At 39.7% G+C, this 20,556-nt stretch overlaps 2 protein-coding genes across 7 annotated transcripts in view; both read right to left on the bottom strand.

Moving 5' to 3' along the window:
* Nucleotides 1-9,920, bottom strand: part of STON1 (stonin 1) — a 47,646-nt gene extending 37,726 nt beyond the window's left edge. For 3 of the 5 annotated variants that reach the window (XM_036224894.1, XM_016137109.2, XM_036224895.1), the window contains exon 1: nucleotides 9,616-9,681. The gene's annotated coding sequence lies outside the window, so the exon portion shown is untranslated. Of the gene's footprint in view, nucleotides 1-9,615; nucleotides 9,682-9,833 lie in introns of those variants that run through there. The other 2 variants (XM_016137111.2, XM_036224893.1) reach the window with 2 other exon arrangements.
* Nucleotides 9,921-18,845: 8,925 nt separating this feature from the next.
* PPP1R21 (protein phosphatase 1 regulatory subunit 21) overlaps nucleotides 18,846-20,556 on the bottom strand; it is a 51,794-nt gene continuing 50,083 nt past the window's right edge. For both annotated transcript variants that reach the window (XM_036224497.1, XM_036224498.1), the window contains one exon: nucleotides 18,846-19,484. In XM_036224497.1, the coding sequence (XP_036080390.1) occupies nucleotides 19,455-19,484 (30 nt within the window). In that variant the 3' untranslated portion in view covers nucleotides 18,846-19,454. The remainder of the gene's footprint in view (nucleotides 19,485-20,556) is intronic.

Below are 20,556 nucleotides of genomic sequence, written 5' to 3'. Positions count from 1 at the left end.
CACATCCATAATTCCAATTGTGTTTTATTTTCATGATGCTCTTTTCTTCTACTTAAGAACAGTCACAGCTATCATTGTTATTTTGGATAAGTCACTTGCAAAAAGCTCTGGGCCAAGTACAGATTCCACAGAGCCCAGATAAATGATTGTTGTAAAATAGGCAGATTTTAGGTCTTGGGAAATCTTCAAGAAATACCTTTGGTTCTTCTGCCTACTGTGGCTGCCTTTGTCACAAATTCCCTACCCCCACCTACCCCTCAATCTACACAGGGCCTCATGATCCCTTCTGGTGTAACCTAGTCCCCAGAAATAGTTCTGTTATTTACTCCTTATATTTGCTCTCTGGAGTCTTTGCATTTAAAATGTTAGCTTCAATAGTGAAATAAAGGGTTTTCATCTTTTTAAAGGAGTGAGCGCCAACAAATAAAGCAAAAAGATGTTTCTGGTTAAGAGGAGAATGGTTCTTAAATAACTACAGAGTAATGCTATGGAATGGTTGATCAGTAGGCTGGAAGGGCTACTGAGAGGTGCTATAGGTATAAAAGCATATGGTGGTCCAAAAGCTTTAAAGAAATCCATCCAAGAGAAATTTAAATCAACTACCAAAAATTATAAGATGTTATGAAGTGTACCCATAGCCTCTTCCTACAGGTCTCTGCTTAGACCTTCTGAAGTACAATCGTAATTTGAAAGAAACAGAGCAGGGAATGACAGGAGGTGACTAACATTTGTGAGCATTACATATGCCAAGCACTTGGCCCATATCGTTTCCTATTTTCTCATTTAATCTTGAGAACAATATTTAAGGGTAGGTTTTATTACCACCATTATAGGAAAGGAAACAGCCTCAGAGATGTGAAATAACTTGCCCAAGGCCACTGCTATGGTCTGAATGTCTGTGTCCCCCAAAATTCATGTTGAAATCCTAACCCCCAAGGTGATTACATCATGAAGGTGGAACTTTCATGAATGGGATTAGTGCCCTTATAAGAAAAGGCCACAGAGGGCTAGCTCGCCCCCTCCACCATATCAGCACACACAGAGAAAATGGCCATTGCAACCCATAAGAGGGTGCTCACCAGAACCATGCCAGGGCCCCCATCTTAGACTTCCAGTCTCTGGAACTGTGAGACATCTACCCAGTCTGTGGTACTTTGTTATAGCAGCCTCAGTTCTAGTTAGTGGTAAAGAAGCCTGGATTCAAATCCAGATCTGCCTGACTCCAAAGTCCACTGTTTTCCCATTACCACATAGGGCTGATATGAGGGCCAGAGGGGAAGCCCAAGGATGATTGCTGGCTTGGTTTCCTTAAAAGAATAGAGTTTATAGGAGGGTATGGGAAAGATCTATGTGTAGATTTCTTTATAAATTGTTAACAGGCTTTGCTGATATCAATCAACATTCCCAGAGATACTGTCGGTCACAAGGGAAGAATCAATTGTTCAATGTAAACCTTTCTGCACTGATAGAGACACAAGTAAACACACATGCCAGGAAAGAGAGAACATCATCTCCCTGAACAAAGGGAACAGGAACCTCTCCACAGAGGTTTTCTTTTCCACATGGGTGTGAGCTGGATACTGGTTTGTCATGAGAAGCTTTTACTTTACCACTGAGAATCTAAAGGACAGCATTTGGGGACTGGAACACTGTGCTTGGGAAATTCAGATCTCTTCTGAACCGAGAACTTGTGGCCCCATAGTGAACAAGACAACACTCCAAGGATGCAGAGTCCTCTGTGACAGTGGTATTAGCACACAGAACTTTCAGGGCCTCTTCTCTGCTGCATTTACTCTGCAGCAGCATATTTCACAGTCAGGGGCTAATGCATATGCATTTGCTCACTCGTATTCTATTTTACATATAATGAAATAAAATAAACTTTAAACTTAGTAGCTAAAAACTTCAGTCAATATGGTGGATTGGGTTGCTACAAGAAATTACTACCCCTTCTAATCCAAACACTTGAAAACACTGAAAATAAAACAATAAAAATATTATATAAAGTATAGATAACATAGAAATGTCCAGATACCAGAAGTAAAGAGGGAAATCAAAGTTAGATTGATGAGTGGGAACTGAAGCCAAAGGGCTCTTGAACAATCCAGATCAGTTAGAAGCCTGAAGGGCTGCGGGCTGAGATTTTAATGACATGCTGTAATGAGGGGAGTCCAAGTAATGCCTACTGTATGCCAGAAGCTGTTAGTGAAGCACTTATATAAAAGTGGAGGTCATAAAGGGCTGCTTCAATACTGAAACATTATTTGCCAATCTGAGGAAACCACAATAAAGCTTATCATCTGCTTGAGCGAAGAACAGAAAACGACCTTAAACAATGCAAGAACAAGGTTTAAATATATACTCTCAGGTCGTACAGAAACTGTATGCCAAGAAATGAACTATTTAAAAAATACAACAGAACTTATGTCTTTCAAAACAGTTGGCAGTAAAACAGAAATATATAAAACTTGATCAATCTAAAGAAAACTGTGAAAAGGGGAATAAAAGAAGCAACGAAAATGTTAAATAGGAAATATAAGAACTTAAAATGGCAGAAGAGGTCAAATATACATAATTGCAAAGAATGTAAAAGTTTAAACTTGATTACTTAAAGCAACAGATTTTCAAGTTATAATAAAGAAAATGAAGCTACATATACACTGTTTCTAAGATTCACATTTAAAGTAAAATTATACAGAGAAGAAAGAAGGATATACAAAAACATCCAAGGAAAATAACCAAGATGAAGCATGTATAGCAATATTAATGTCATACCAAATAGAATTTAAGCCAAAAGCTTTAATAGAAATAAAAGAGGATAGTACATGCATATGTAATAAATCCACACACACAAAAATAAGAATCATAAACTTTCACTAACACTGATGGATTACAAGGAAAAACTGACAAATCTACAATCACAGTGGGAGATTTTAATATTCCTTTCTCAGAAACTGAAGGGAACTCAGAACACAGGCCAAAAAAATCAGGAATGAGATGAGAAATTTTAAAAAGTTAATTAGTTTGACCCATTAGATTGATACAGAATTCTACAGCCATTAAAGATACAGCATGGGGAATATAGTCAATAATATTATAATAACAATGTATAGTGCCAGGTGGGTACTCAACTAATTGGGAAATTGCTTCATAAATTATATAAATGTCTAACCACTATGCTGTACACCTGAAACTAATAAAATAATATTGACTGCCAACTCTAATTGAAAATTAAATTAAAATAAAAAAGAATTCTGCATCCATCAAGCGGTAAATATATTTTTCTTTTAAAGCATACATGCAATATTTAGAAAATTACTTATGTAATTGGACACAAAGGCAGTCCTAACAAAGAATTGTTATACCAACCATGCATGCTCTTTTCAAAATGCAACTAAATTAGAAATCAAGAATAATTTAAACAAAAATTTTTAAGAAGTTTTTTAAAAAGTTGAAAATGTAGATTAAATAAATCCATGGGTTGAAAAGGAAATAACAGAAGCACAAAATGTTAAGAGCTAAGTAGCAATGAAAGAACACATATCAAACTTGTATGATGTAGCTAAAGCAGTTACTTAGAGGTAACGTTATAGCCTTAAAAGTGCACTTATTGAAAAGCAAAAAAATAAATAAGCTAGGAGTCAATTCAAGTAGCTAGAAATGAAAAGAATAAAATAAATAAGAGAAAAACGATAAAAGCCAAAAAGTATAAATAAGAAAGAAGTCATTTATACTAAAAAACTAATTAAGTAGTCCTCTATATTAAAAAAATGAGATGGCACAAATAATATTAAGAATAAAAAGGAAACATATACAGACAATATTATTAAAAATCATAAAAGAAAATTATGAATAACTTTATGCTAAAAAAATCTGAGAACACATGAAATGGAGCAGCTAAACAATCATCAAAACTGAATCATAAAGGAACAGAAACCCAAATTTATCCATAAACATTAATGATATTGAATTGTCAAAAACTTGACACACATACGTACCCTTTATGAGCAGTTCAGATGATTTTACAATAAATTGTACCAAACTTTTAAGGAACAGATACTGTTTAAGAAAAATATACATGAAAGAGGAAAAGCTACTCAACTTCTTTCATGAGGCTAATATAAACTTGACACCAAACAAAATAAAAATATTTTTAAAGAGAAAATTATAAACCGGTTGTTTCACTTATGAGCATTTGCAAAAATCCTAGTTGACAGTCAAGTACTTGCAAATTATATCCCATAGAATAAAAGAACATATCTGTGTGTGTGCCTATATGTGTGTGTGTGTATATATGTATGTATACGTCTCAACAAAATTAAATATATTCATATTATTTATCACACTATATTAAGCAAGAAAAACATATGCTCATCTCATATAATTCACATAAAAACAGTAAGGCATTACATAAAATCAACACTCAGTCATGAAAAAATTTTTAATTTGTTAAAAAAATCTTAATACAGAGAAAGTCCTTAATTTAATAAAGAATATATACCAAAACCTTAAGCAAACTTCATGCTTAATGGAGAAACTTTCAGAGTATTCATTAAAAACAGTAAGAAGACAAGGATGCCTGCCATCACTGTTACTATTAAACACTATACCGGACAATTTACCTTATGCAATGATATGAGCCGGAAGAAATAGAAAAGACAAATTATTGTTTTATAATTGTCTATCTAGAAAATTCAAGAATATCTAAATACAGATTCTTAGCTCTAATAAGAGAATTCAATTGGGATGCTGGATACAAGATCAAAATTCAAAATTAGAAATATCTCTATGGGTCAGCAAATAACCAATATGAAAATATAATAAGAAAAAATAGTTAAAATATCAACCAAACCTACAGGAAAAAAATACAGCAAAAGTTGTATAAGACTATAGGAGAAATGACTAGTCATCATTCACTTGAATAAAAGAAGACCCAATATTGTAAAGATGTCAGTTCTCTTGGAATATAAATTGAACACAATTTTAATAAAAACCCCAACAGGATTGTATGTGCATGTGTGTGCAACCAGAGTAACATTTAGATGACTAATAAAATCCAAGAAAGTCAACAAATTCTGAAAAAATATAATAGTTATCAATTATTGTGTTTCCTTAAATGGCAGGCACTATTTTAACATTTTGCATACATTATCTCCTCACAAATAGCCTTGAAGTAGATACTTCTATCATTGTAGAGACAAGGAGACTAAGAGAAATTAGATAACTTCCCCAAAGTTACCTGGCACTCTTAGGTAGCAACAGATGCAGGAATATAATGGTATAACATCTTCCAAGTACTGAGGGGAAATAACCATGACTCCAGAATTCTACAATTGGCCAAACTCTCACTTGTAAGAACAAAATAAAGGTATTTTCAGGAATACAAATACTTTAAAGCTTACCAAAGACCTTTTTGTTGACGTGAAGAAAAATGAACTCAGAAGGAAGGAATGGGGTGTCAGAAATAGCAGCCTCCAAAATGCAGTGAATGAATAAAGCAAAACAACTTAAAATAGGTGATAAAATTGAGACTCACGCAAAAGTGTAGGTAGGAAATATAAGGTATATAATAATATTAGTTATTGAAAAATAGAGGCCACAAACTCCAATACCTGTGCTAGAAGTGGGCCCCTTAGTTGGCTCTGTGCTTCCTTTTGGCCAAATAAGAAATGGGAAACATCAAACAAAGGATTTACAGCATCCACAAGACAAAATGAACAAGTTGATCACAAGAACTTTTCTTGGCCCTGAAATCAGAAAGATAATTCTCACATGGGAAAGTGGCCACAGAATCTGAACATTGGTTCAACTATGATAATTTGAGAAAGAAGTCCTTGACTCTAAAAATTTTTTTCCAACAAGGTGATTTAGAAGCATCAACCTTTCAGCAGTTCCTTCCTTGAAGAATAGGTGAGCTAAAGCCTCCTTCTTAAAGCACATTATCTGAATGATCAGGTGTTTTAGAAAAGCCCATCCTTTTGAGATCTTTACGTATATTTCCAGAAGACAATGGATAAGGTGACCTCTGGAGGCCTGGTTGTCTGTAGGCACATGGTGGTACAAGATGTGCACATTTTTTTTCCCCAGAGCTCCCCTAGAATCACAGTGAATATTTCTGCTTCCACTAAAGCAGTTCGTCTTACCATTGCCAATGCATGGGATCACCCGCACAGCCAGGCTTCTAAAAAAGTGTATTATTGTGTTTTCACAGTAATAAGCATCAAGAAGCAATAAGCTTTCCTCTTTCTCTTTCCTGTTCCATGGTAAATCCTTGACCTTCCTACTCTGACATTCCATGTAACACATAAGTAAATGGGAGCCTCAGAGCTTTCCCTGGCTCCTTCCACCCACCACATTCCCCTGACAATGCCAAGAACAAGGTAAGCCCCTGTTGGCAGAACAAGAATATAAAATTTGCCTAATCTGCGTTAAAATCCTGCCTTCTTCCAGGACTGCTCCAGAATCCCATGGGTTCCTGGAACTCCAACCTGGCTGGGAAGCCTCAGAAGAATTCTGGATATTTTTTGCGGGTACAGCTGGCTCCCAAGGGAAGGTGAGATACCTCTGGCTAAGTCTGCAGAAATTCTAAGGATTTTCAAAGAGAAATGACAGAGCGAGAGACAGGGGAGATGGGAGACAGAGACATTTTACAATTAATCAAAATATTAGTTCTTACTAAAGCACAACACACTTTCTCTTCCTTTTCTATCTATTTTTCTTATAATTAAAATAATAACAATGCATGTACAGGGAGATGGTAGACAGTGGAATTGAGATGCATAGATTGTGGCCTCTGACTCGAATTCAAGATTTGATTTTAGCACATAGTGGCTATGCAACCTTGGCAAGTTACCCCTCTGATTCCTCTATCATGAGAATAATAGTATTTACCCCAGAGTTTTAAAATGAAATACAATACGTATATGCTTTATACTCAATAAATCTTAATTACTACTGTAAAAAAGTTGAGAAATACAGGCAAGCACAAAGAAAATCAAAAGCACCTATAACGCTGCCATCTATTTGGATGCATATAATTCCAATATTTTTGGATGTGCTTTCAAAGAGTGAGATTGCAGTGCTTTCTGTTTCATAACTTGCTTTATTAACATTTAACACCATACCCTAAGCATGTTCTTTGTAATTCAACATTCTTGTATAACACGATTTTAAAAGGCTACAGCTTTTCCTTTGGGTTTACTTCTTAATGACCCCTGCCCTCCTTCCTCTCTGTAGGCCTCACACTCCATGTATTTACAACTCATGTGATATATCCAGAAAATTGGCTGCTGATTGGCTCACTGGGGACGCAACCTTTAGTCTCACTATCCAGAACACCTGTTCCTTAGGTAAGGGAAACACTGCTACCCCTTATTATATCCCCAGCATACAGAGCTGCCTATCTGGGGCTGCAGAGCAAACCATGATGACTAATGGCAAAACACCCCCCGACACCCCCCCCCGCCCCTCCCAGCCCCAGTTTAACAAGATTCCATAAGGTGGTCCAAAAGCTAAATAAAGCAGAAGGTGATTTCTCTCCAAAAAGCATAAGGTTGACTTCTGGGGCATTAAATACACTATTAAAAATTCTCAGGATAGGGAAGAAACTTAAGATTTTTATCTGAGTGTATTGTTTTTCTAAGGAAGTTTAAAACTTAAGTGATTTCTTTTTGAATGGAAGGCCCAGCACTTCCTTATCAGTGACATTTTGAGACCACAGTAAAACCTTAAGGATTTATACAGATGGGTAACTGTCAAACTGAATCAGCAAAAAAAAAAAAAAAAAAAAGGAATTATATCCTTTTTAAAATAACTTTATTTTCAATGAAATTCATTTTTTAAAAAATCTTTATTTCCAAATAGTTCAATAAGTTGACCTGTTTTGATGGTTGTTCAGAACCTGATCTAATATATGTTACAATCACAGGGGGAGTTTTTTTGTACAGAAATTGGAATAGCTAAAGAAAGTTCTTGAGAAGTGTGTTCTCCCTAAAAACAAAATTTCAACAGCCCCCTATGATCCTGCTAACACAGCTCACTCCTTAAAAAAGCTTTTTCTTCCTGGGCCATGCAGAAGCAAACCCCAGCTCAGGCTACTGCCTATAGCTCCATTGCTGTGTGGGTCGGCAGAGGATTGCGATACCAACCCAGAGAAATTAATAATAATAATAATAATAATAATAATAATAATCCCTGCAGATTCCAGACTTGATCTGTCCAGACCCATCTGAGAATCAACAAGCTCTTTCTAAGCACCCAGAGAACTAGGCTAGTCATGGAAACATTGATTCAACCATAATGAGAACAGACATAAAACCACACAAATGAACTAAACATTCTTCCACCCAATCAGAGTCAAGTTGAAGCAACAGCCTCAGGAGTAAAGTTAAGTGAGGCAGTTTTTTCTTTTTGGTCCTGCTCACTTATAAAGCCTCTTCCATTGCCTTGTTTTCACCAACTCCTGTTTAGGAGGAAGTGGGAGTGGGGGAGTTGGGAGAGAGATGGAGAGCTAGCAGGAGGGGAGAAAAATGCAGAGGGAGTGTGCCAGGCTGAGGAATGCCCACAAACACTGCGGTTTCTGTTAGGAAAATTGAAACTTCTAGCCTGGGGGAGGCCATAATGGTCTCTTTGGGGTAGTCTGAGAACAAGCTTTACCCAGCTCGCAGCTCCCACAAAAATGGTTATGTGTGGAATGAAGTCTTTACTTTCCAAAGATCAGATTCTGCACAGTATTTTTAGCAAGCATTCTTTTTATCTTCTTTTTCTTTATTATTTTTTCTTGGGTTCTTCTTTCCCTCCCAGAATTAAAAAGGCTAATTACACGAAATATCATTATTATTGGAAGAAAGTAGAGTTGGAGAGGTTTTAAAAAAGATGCCCAATCAACGGAAATAGTAAAATCCTAAGAAGGAATACACAGTAATTTCCTCTTGGACTCACAAGGTAGTTTGTGAGTCCAGGAACCCAACACCAAATCCCAGTGACCGTCATTCCTGCAGGAAATGTTTGGGCAAGTCTGGAGGTCGCTGCGGCCGGAGCCCCTTGCACCAGGTCATCGCAAAGGGCTGCAGCGGACACCCGTTGACACCAGCTGTAGCCGGAGCCTGGGGCACACGAGGCTTCCAAAGAAAGGGGGGGTGGGAAGGCAGCAGCACGAACAACAGGAGCCACGAAGAAGGAAGGTGGGAGCTGGGGAGGTGGGAGGGTCCAGAGCCCCTGAGAAAGGCTGAAGGTGGGGGGGGGGGGTTGTAACCCAGGTCGGGGAGGCCGGACCGCGTTTGGGTTCGTACGCGCGCCCACCCCCAGCCCCGGAACTGAGTCTAGATTCTTTCCCTTGCTCTTCGAGTTTTCCTACTCTTTAGGACCCGGGTCGCAGGAGCCCCAGAACTGAGGAGCGGAGGGGAACCCCGTCGGGGACACCCCGCGGGCCCGGAGCAGCTTCGGGGCTGCGAGGGCGGCGTGGGGCAGACCCGGCACAACGCGCCCGGCGCGGGCCAGCCAGGGTGATGCCGGCGTCCCCGGGCCACCCGCGCTCCCCGCCTGCAAACTTTGCCCCCGCCCTGAAGAGAGGGCTCCTTATGTCTCCCCGTCAGTTCCCTGGGGCTGGTCACTTACGAGTAGTGCCTCTGACTCCAACTCTGGCCGCCGCCATCCACACGGGGAGGAGGGGAGGGAGGAAAAGGGTGAGAGGCGGGGGAGAGGGGGGCGGAGGCGGAGAAGGGGCGGAGGGGGAGGGCCCAGAGCCCACAGGCGCGGAGGGGAGGGGATTCTCGCGTCCCTACACCACCTTTTGCTCCATCCCCCGCCAGATCCCCCCCTTCACTCCTCACTACCTTCCAGGCCTTGATCCCCTAAAGATTTTCTGGTATCAGATTCTCCATTCTCTTCCTTTCCCGGAGTCTCCAGCCGCCAAAGGAGAGGGTGGATGATCCCTCCAGCAAGAGAGTGTGTGTGCGTTGGGGGGGGGGGGGGGGGGGGGCGGGGTTATGACTTACATTTAGATGCCCTCTTGAAGCAGATGGCTGGGAGCCTTGGCAGGTCTGAAGCCGACCCGAACGCCCTAGGACCTTGTCTTCGTCTCTGAGTACTAAGATGATAGGCTGGGGGAGTGGGGGGTGGTACTTTGTGGTCCTGTGTTGCTTCATTGAGATTTTTTGTTGGTGGTGGTGGTGGTGGTGGTGAGTTGGTTTTGTTTTCTCTTGCATTACAAGAACTAAAGTATTATTTTTGAAGCCTCTATTGAGTGCCTCCTCTCTTCAGGTGGGACCAGCCCCGGTCTCAGGGTAAGGTGAAAGGTAAAGATGAAGCCTCACCTTTTGGGGTGAGTCCATACTCAGGAGATACTGGATGATTTTAGTGAAGGGCTAAGCTCCATGGATGAGGCAACAGGTAAATATTTACAGATGCTTCCTGTGTGCTGCCTGCAGAGTGTGAAAGAGAAGAGGACTTGTCCTCCAAGGAGAGGTCAAAAGGTGGCTGTAGTCCCTGCACCATCACCTGCTAACAGGTAGCAACTCTGGGCAAGTCACTGGGCATCTCGGCCTCTTCTGAAAGTGAGACTGCCTCACTGCGTGTGAATCAGAATGAAAAGGGAAGATATGGCCCATGCTCCTTATCCTGGGGGGACACCCAATCCAGGGATGGGAGGCTTGAATAGGTTTGAAAAGACACCGTGCTTTGAAGGCTGGCAAGACTGGAAGCTTTAGGAAAGGTGGGAAATATTTGGATGGGAAGGTATAACGACATGAAGAAGAAAAAAGGAAATCCATGATTTTAAGCAAAGAAATATTTTGACCCAAGTAGTGGTGTCCTATTCACTTTTGTATTCCCAGAGGCTGGCATACAGTAGTAGGTACCAGTAAGTCCTTGTGGCCTCAAAATGGTGACTGAGGAATATTGGTATAACAGTCTGAAAAATGAACTACCTGGAAAGAGAGGGCCTGGACCGAAGGAGAGGAGTTAGGAGGCCCTAGCGAACATCTCAACTGAAAGTACTCTGCCTGGTTGGTAGAAAGGAAATGAGGGAATTCTGATTGAACACTTGTGTTTACATAGGAGTGTGATTGTCTTTTAAATACTCTCGGGTATAGTCTTGTTTTTGACTTTGGAGTTCCTTGGTGAAATGGAAAAGATATCTCGTATCCTGGTCAACCCCCAGCCAGTGTCAAGGACCTGCGCTGAGGGCTATGTAGAATGAAACATTCAGAGAAAGCACAGGACTACCTGAAATTACAAAGCCAGGATCTAGTTAGGAGAATTTCATTCTCCAATGAAATCCTAATTTGATTATTCTTAAGACACCCTAAACAAACAGAAAAGGGCACCGGGTCCTCCTCACTTCCCCATTTCCTCCAGCTACCTTCCCCAGTGATGGTCAAGCGTGGAGGAGGGGCAGGAGGGAGTCTAGAGAATTCAGAGATTCTTCGATGAAATCAGACAAGTACTGGGCCAGAGTCGGCCTTCTAATAAGGAGCTGAGAGAGGTACAGAGTAAGCATAAAAGAAGAGGGAGGTTGAGGAAGGGAAGAAAAAGAGGTGCCTTGACCTCTGGCATTCTGGCTGAAGCTCCAAATTGAACCCCCTATGTCTTATGCCCAGCCAGTGAGCCTCCAGGGAGGCAGCTCATCTCAGAAAATGCTACAGGTAACTGGAGAAAGGACTGACTCAGATAGGAAACACCAATACACTTGATGAATAGCAATCATCATTGCATTTAAGTGAAGTTCTGTGTGTATCTTTTTAATTCTTACATCTTTGAATAAGCAGTATGGCCTTGATTAGTAGGATGAAATCCTACTTGATTAATGGAAGAAATCCCTTTTGGCAACTTTGACACTTTTAGAAAGCAAATAGGCCCATAATTTTCTAAAGAGCAAACATAATTGAAGACCATTTATTTTTTCCAAGAGACAGCACCCCACCCCTTTCTGTGTGGCTCAGCATAACCCCAAAGGTTGCCACTTTCATGAATGCAGATTTATTTCTTGTAACTCCACCATGTATTTCCAAAGGACCCTTTCTGGCACTGTCCCTTTGTATCAAAATCTGCCGGTAAATACCTCGGCCTGGCCTTAATCGCTAAGCCACCAAAGCTCGTCGTCGCCAGCTGTGACCTCATTTTACTCCAGTTGCTGTTCTTTTCCTTGCTTTACATCGAGGAGACTCTCAGATGATATATTGTTTTTCTTTCTTTTCTTTTTTTTTTTATTAACAGATTTCCCCCTCCTAGCAGGCTTTTCACAGAAACCATCTAGAACTTCCACAATGTTTAACCAGGGGACCCCAAAATGTCTATAGATAAGACCCAATAGATTCATGTGGAACTCCTCAAAACTAAATCAGTTGAAGCTGTTAGGAGCAATTAATATCAATTCAAACCAGTTTGCAGAAATGCCTGATGTGAAAGAAGGTGTAGCTGAGAAAAGTGAGGACTTCGGATTTAGGACAAGCTCAGCCCTGAAATCTTGATAAGAACCTTCCTCTCTAAAAACTTTACAATCGTCTCTATTTATATTGCAACATTCCTTCAAGACAGAGTGAGGACTTCTAGAAAACCAAATTCAAAAAAGATCGTAGTGATGGATGGCTTCAAAAAAGTAAAATGAAACAGGAAAAAAGTAAAAATGAAACGGGTGGCGGCGGGGGGGAGATCATCATTTTAGGTGTAGGGTACATTCTGGCTTGACATCTGGAACACACGCTGTTTTTAAACTTTTTTTTTTCCATGAGGAAACCTGAATACTCTTCAGATAGAAATTAAAAGTCATAAATAAAAAGCCCTATCTTCACTGAGAATGTAAACCAAAATCAACGATATATAGGGGGATAAACAAGAATGGCCCACGATTGGCTATCCTCTGTCCTGGAAATGGGGCACTCTTAGGTGTGGCTTGAGCCACACTGACCATTGCTACAGTTGGCCAGTCCCTTGGCTTGCTCCCTAAAATGTATCCAATTGGTATTTATTGAACACCTACTATGTACAAGACATTCTGCTATGCATTGCAGAGGGAAGGGGGTAAGTACAAGGCATGGTTCCTGTCTCACACAGCTGTAGCTGCTTAGGGAGATGGCACACATGCAAATGATGACATGAGATATGTTGACAGTATAACACAACAGAAAAAGTATCCTAAAGAAATACAGGAAAGTTGAAAAGAGGGAGAATATTCTTAAGCAGCTGAGCAAGATTTAAATGAGTGGCATTTTGTTCTTTGCTAGTTAACTGAACTGTGTTGATTCTATTCTTGGACTTATGCGGTATCACCACTTGGATATTCCACTGGTGTTTAGGGAGCAGTGAGGTTGAGTTCAGAGATCACACTAAAGCTCCTGAAAAAACGAACACAAGGATTCTAAGTGTACATGGAGGGTGCCTTTTGAGGCCCCTACACCCTGCAAACCAAACAATAGCCTCCAGCATGTTTTCACCTAGAAGTCAATTCTTGTAGTCCTCTCTTTAGGAAAAGTTATTCAGATGTTCCAAAGCCTTTTCTTTCAACTATTTGGAAGAGTTACAATGGGTTTTCCTGCTCTAATGCTTTGACTGCCGGTTAGTTTCCTAATTTGGAGCTAATTACTAAACAGCTTAAAAATGTAAGGCACGGACAACTAACCACTTACTGACAAGCTTTCCATTTATCACCATGATGTCTGAGGACATGGCCCCTAGCCGAGAACAGAAGCTTCCTCTTCTATCACAGAACAGACTAGTCCTTGTCAGTGTGGCTCTGCCGGATGGTTTCTTAGCCATCATCAACTAAGTTGTTATCTTCAAATGTTAAAGTTATAGCGTTTGAAGCCTTTCAAGAGCTGGGAGCAACTTCCAGGGTTAATGCAGCAAAACACAAAACTATAAACTGCACATTTTTTTCTGAGGATTTTTTTTACAAAAACAACTTTAATTCTGGTCATTTGGAGAGAGCCTTTTGCTCAACTTTTTTGGTCACTTTCTTAGCTAATTGGTTCCTCATTTTAGTTATTTTTTTCCTCACATTTTTGTTTGGAAATAGTGCAGCTGTTTTTGTTTTGTTTTACTGGATGATGAACTGGGAAAATGGTCATGTTGTTAAAAAGAATCTGTTAGCTTAACTGATAGAGTTAATTTCTTACCAAAAGCAATGGAGAAACCAGTTTTATTTGCTTTGAAAAGTGAGCTGTATTGCTTGTAAAAACATAATGTGTAAAAATGCTATCACAAGACACATGCTATTTATCACAGTTTCTCAAGCTGTGCCTGGAAAGTCTTATCCCTTTACCCAGTCCTGCTATAGAACATAATGTGAACAGTGCCCCCTGGAGTTGTGCAGACAGCTAACCTACATCTCATCCTATTAAAGAACCTTTTTTGTTCTCATTTGGAATTTCGTATAATCCCAATTTTGATTGAAAACGAATATTTTATATATGCATGAAAAAAGAGCAGGAATAAACAAAGATGTTAATAGTAGAATCTCCACAAAGAGATGTGGGCTCTTGATACTTTTCCTCATTTTCTAAATTTTCAACAATGAACATGTAGTATATAGTCAAGAAAAAGTAGGAAATATCATTTCAATAAATTCTGAAAATCTCCGCTTTTCAAGGAAGTAATCCATGTCTACTTACAAGTCCTTTTTCTTTTTTTCTTTCACTCCTACGTGGACTTCGGCCAACTATATGAGTCCCTAGCTCTGCCTAGACTGGGAATGAACTCTTTTTTCCTCTCCATGCCACAGAGTACTTCACAGAATAGACAAGTCTTTGAGAGGTGGGCCACAAAGGCAAGTAGATGGACAAGTCACTCACTGGACAGGCTCGTGAAGTGAGAGAGGGCTATTTGAAGAGTGGGAAGCACTAGATGTCTATTATGAGGAGGAAGTAAAGTCCCAAATGGGACCAGTACTGCTGGCCTAGAGATCAACTGAGGCAGCCTGAAGCAAGTCAAAGGCTCTGGGAGAGACTTCTTGAAGAAAATGAAGTTGGCTGAACACCCAATTAAAGTGGACCATGCTCAGAGGGGAGTTATACACCTGGTAGAGAATTTAGGAATAACTCAGTGATAAGTATCATAGAAAACATAGTAAGCAAATTCTTTTAAAAGACAATTATTAACTCTAGGGAAAAACAAAAAGTTATACAAGAAAGGAAAAGTAATAGTATATTACATGACTCAGCTATCAACAGCATTTGAATAATCATAAAAAAAGTATATACTGACTATTGACCTAATTGGAATGTTGATGTAACTAGTTTGAAGAGAAGATAGGGAGAAAGTATATATATATATATATGAGTGATAGGAGAGAGGGAAGCAGATGAAACGCAGGAAAATCCTCATCTTCCAAATGTGAAGTCAATTGTTAATGCCCAACAAGAAAGCACAAGTACCATGTGATTTGGAAATAAGGAGACAGATACCAAAACAGTGAATACAAGTAGTTTCGTCTGGGGAACATGAAAGGGGGGGAAGGATCAAGGGACCGTTTTGTTGTTTTGCCTTGTTTGTTTCTTCTTTGTATATTAGAACAGCTTGTCTCAAACTAAGTTCATAACTTTGGTAAAAATACAGACATTTGATTTTTTTAAAAGTTACAGCCTCCGTGTATCATCTCTTGCTTGCTGCTCTGAGACAGGATGAGCAACACTGGAGTTTGTAATTATGCATTTCCTTGGTCACTTTGTTGTCTCACTAGCAGTCTATAAGCTTTCAAGGGCAGCCAGCATGTCTATTTTATCACAATCTCTTCAAGACTGAGCACACAGCAGGCACCCGACACACATTTATTCAATGAATGATGAAATGGGTAAGGGAGATTTAGAAGTCAGCACTCACCATCTTTACAAAGATATGCATAACTGAAGATTTACAGGCAAAATGGCCCAATGTGTGGGAATGGCCTTAAAATACTTCAGGAAAAAAGAAGTATGAAAACAAAAGTGACAAAATGTTCATAACAAGTGATGGGGAGATATGGATAGGTACTCGTCTCTCTACTTTTGTGTATGTTAGAAAATTCCTTTAAAAAAAATAACAATTTGTACAGAAAGAAGACTAGAAGGAAGGGGTAGTATTACAGCAGAAATAGATTAAATTCAGAGTTCAGTAGTTAGGAAGGTTTGTATAACAAGGAACATGTAAATGAAAATGAGGAGGTCAAAGAAGAAGAAAAAGCATGCCAAAGGCAAACATTATGCCAGGCCATTAGCCCAAGAAGCTAACTAACTAAAAGCTGACTGAAAGAAGGGGTCTAGGGTACTTAATGAAGACATGGAAAGGCAAAGTTGAATGAAGTACTGGAGTTACTGAGAAATGTAATATTTTATCCTCCAAAGATATAATACCTTCAGGAATAGAACTCAATGCCCCCAGCTGAAAAGGCTCATACTGCAGTATGAATAATCCAGGCTCTGGAATCAGACTAGCGCAGATTTGACTCCTTACTCTAACTCAACATGTACTAGCTGTGTGACCATGAACAATTGCTTTTCTAAGCCTCAGTTTTCTATCTGTAACATGAGGATAGTAACGCAAAAGGGAAATAATTATTGGAGATATAAAGGAAATAGTACATGTCAAGTCTTACCCATGCCTGCCTTATAGTAAATGGTTAATAAATGGTGCTTGTCATATCCCTTAGGAAGTAATTCTGCCAAGAGAGCTAAGATCTTACCAGTTAAGTTAAAAAGGGACAATTTTTCCAGGAAACCAACTGCCCCCTTCACAGTCCTGCCCTGTCCCTGAGCTCTAGGAGACCTCCCAGGATGCACTGACCCTTACGGAATAGCCAAGTAGTCCACAAGTCCTGCCTTGGGTCTGTGGGGGCAGACACCATGCAGGGCAATAGGGACAGCTGGTTTGGGAGCGCTGACAGCTCAGAGCCAGTGGGAGATACAAGTTGAAGCAAAGAGAGAAAAGACCCCAGGATTCACATTGTCTCTAAGAGAAAAACAGCCCAGGAAAAGTAAGTCTTTTCATAACGCAGAGGTCTGAGGGTTTTCATAAAGACAGAGAGTACACTGGGTGCATGGACGAGAACAACGAGAAAGCGAGCGAAGGTCAACTACACACATCTCACGTGCACACGCCACTACTAGTTGGTGCTCAGCAGGCAATGAAGAGACATGTGAAGGCTTTCCATCAGGATGATGTTCCTGCAGAGCTACATTTTAGAAAGATGCTCTGGTAAAAGGTGGGGAGGTCTGGATTACAGGCAAATGAGCAGTCCAGACAATAAGTAGCCAGGGCTCAATTTAAGGCATCAAGAAAGGAGCAGTTAGAATGGAGAGATCCTATAAAGGCAGGAAGACTCCATAAAACAAGATAATAAGGTGTATGAGGCGAGGAGGAATCAAAGTTGATTCCCCAGTGTTCAGCTTAAGTTACAAGTAGGTGGAAGCTAGTTGCTACTCCCTCAGTCTTCTCTCCCAGTCAAGCCTGTTCAGGCCAAAATCCTTAGCTTCACCTTTTACGCCTCCTTCTCTCACATTCCATATCCCATCCAATCAACATTCACTCAACAAATATCCACTGTATTCCAGGCAGTGTTCTAAGTACAGGGAATACAACAGTGAACAAACCCAACCAAAACTGCTGTCTTCATGGAGCTGTGTCTTTTAGAGGTAGAAACAGGCAATAAGATAAACAGGCAAAACATAACTGTCTTTTAGATTATGGTAAGTATTAAGAAGCAAAATAAAGGAGACAAGAATAATAGTATAGAGGAAAGGAGTTGGCAGTTTTAGATAAATCTGTCAGCAAATCCTATGAACCCTTCAAATAAGTCTAGAAACAGACTTCATGCAACTTCCACTGCCACTAGCACGGTCCAGTTCCACCGTCATCTTTCAGTAGCCTCCTAAGCAGACTCTGCTTCCACCATTGCTCCCCTACAATCTATTCTCAACACAACAGCTAACAGGTTCCATTAAGTCATAAGTCAGATGAACATTTGTTTGTCCCAAGCCCTCCAGAGGAGGAATAAAAATAGACTGAAAATGCCAAAAAGGATTGTCAGGAAACACTGAAGGCCTGGCAGAGGCTAGAGACCCCAAATTTAAGATGGAGCTAATCAGCAAGGTTATTTGATGTCTCCCTCACAGTGCTTGGGGTGAAACATATGGTTCAGCTGATAGAGAACTGGAAACGGGCAGGTCATAGAACACAAAAAGGGCAAAGAGTCTAGGGACTTGAAGGGCCAGGAAGGATGGGACTGAGCTGACTCACCAAAGATCCCCAAAGCAGAATCCAAACACTTTTCATTACTGTAATACTGAGCATAACAACCAGAGTCTCTCTGTGCAGGGGGCAGCGGAAGACTTGGGCAGAGACCAAGGAGTTGGCTTATGTGCTAAGCTCAGAGAGAAGCTGGTGGTAAGCTCACAGGCAAACCAGAATAAAGCATTTTGGAGGATAATTAGCAACTGCCTAGAAAAGAGGCCCGAGGGAGATGGAATTGCAGGAAGGGAGGTAGAGAGAAAAGGGTTTCTAGAATATCTCAGCTAACCTGGGGACTCAGACATGAGGTGAAATGGGCCCGCACAAGCAACTCAGAAAAAGGAGCAGTAATATTTAGGACCCAGGAATGGGGGTACTGGGAGAGACACTATGAAGCGTGCACTGAAATGGTATAATGTTTATAAAATAAACCAAGGGGAGCCTGAAAGAGCTCAGGTTCCTAGCTTGTAGTATGGTTACAAATACCTCTCAAGGCATAAGTCAAAGCCTTAATAAAAGATTAACCAAAATATTCCAATTTGGTGGATTAGGAAGATTATATCTAAGTCAATTGGGATTTGGTAAATTTTGTAAAGCCTATTTTAATAGGTTTCAGTTTCCTGTATCAAAGTTTCAAGAGAGACTGAAGGTTTGATGTAAGTACGAATTTATTGACAACAATTTCCTTAAGTTATTATCCCAACACAGAGAGGGTATTGAGGAGTTGCAGACAATGACAATAAACCCACAAGATCTGGAGTTTGCAGAAAGAGAGAGAGAGGGAGAGAGAATGAAAAAGTCTTCAAAAAGAATCTGGAAACGGCTTTCAATTATAGCAAGAAGTAATGACAGTTTAACAATGTAAGCATTTTTATCCAGAAACATATATCTATTCCATAGATACCAAATCGATTACCATATAGAGTTTGAAAATATACAAAATATTTGTTCTTACATACTGAAATTAAAACCTAATTTTAAAAAGTGCACAGTAAAAACAGCATAAGGAAACCTACAATATCCATGGTATGTGTACAGTTTTCCATTTTACTGTCAACATCAAAATCTGTATTTGCCTTATTCTCCTTACTGGTTACAAATATATTTTAAATATTTCAAGGCCATTTATAACACTGACTAGTTTACTAGGTCCAACAACACTCCAGCTTCCTGAAGGCGGCCAGCGCTGAATGTTGAGTCTTGGCCCTGCAGCAGTAGCAGCAGCTCTGGAAAGAAGTCACCAACCAGCTATGTGTAAACTATCGACTCTTGTTCTTTTTAGAATTTCCCTGTGCAAAGAAAAATATCAACAATAAGAACACAAACTTCAAGAACAATAACTCACATAGTTTATAGACCAAGCTGTCTCGAAGACATATTTCACTTTGGAAAACTTCAGCTTCCAAGAGAAGTTAGCAACCTTGCATTGCTAAAATCACAAAGCAATTTGTTACTTTTTACTCTTCCCCACTCTCTAAAGTTCATAGACCCTATAGCACTGGGGGCTGAGGACAAGCAATAAAGAAAGAAAAGAAAGCTATCTTGGATTTATCAAAACTCAAATATTCCTTTTGTTCCAAAGACAAGGGAGTCTATGGGTTCATAAAACTAAACAGAAATTTTTAGCCTGTTTCTTTGTCATTTAATTAAACACCTTTTGAAGGCCTTAATAGGCACTAATTTTGCATATGTGCCAAATAATAAACAAATGGCAATGATTTTCTGTCAAAAGGAAGTTCAGATACTGGTTGAGAACAAGCTAGAGGGAAGAGGTCTTAACTTATTCCCAATTTCCTCACATATGGAGATTTTGACTTTCCACTTTAGCATAACTTTTCTTCTTTCTGAAGAAGTTCACTTTTTAGGAAAACATTCTAATTAAATTTCTATACTTAACTCTTATGTATAAATACATTCTTTTCGTGTAAGTGGGAAATGTTTGCAGAATACAAACATTAAGAGCAAGATAATAGCAAACAAATGAGTTCAGGATGTTTACTTGGTATCCAGTGGAGACCAGGTTGACTCAGCCATAAGATAACGCTATAGCGACCTGAATTACTAATAGACATGGAAAGAGGAAAAGCAATAGGGATGACAGAATGATTGAAGAAAGGTTAACATACAAACTACGAAGTGAAGAATGATCTCTAAGTCAGTGTTTTATTTTTACAGGTATTTTAAGGACTAGATTAAAAAGTTCTGAGAGGGCTTGAAAATTCCCTAACTTTTTAAGTGGGCACAATGAGCTCTGCTATACTCAAAATTAACTCTTCTGAATTCAGAACCAAATGGCCACTGTCACTCTTGAGGCTGAAGTTTCCCTGTAGTCACTGCTATGTTAGGTGCTTTCATATGTTA

This window comes from Rousettus aegyptiacus, unplaced genomic scaffold (genome assembly GCF_014176215.1).
Source record: "Rousettus aegyptiacus isolate mRouAeg1 unplaced genomic scaffold, mRouAeg1.p scaffold_m13_p_7, whole genome shotgun sequence".
NCBI lineage: Eukaryota > Metazoa > Chordata > Mammalia > Chiroptera > Pteropodidae > Rousettus > Rousettus aegyptiacus.
Note: the sequence above shows the minus strand (reverse complement) of the source record. Positions and strands in the feature narration are given on the sequence as shown.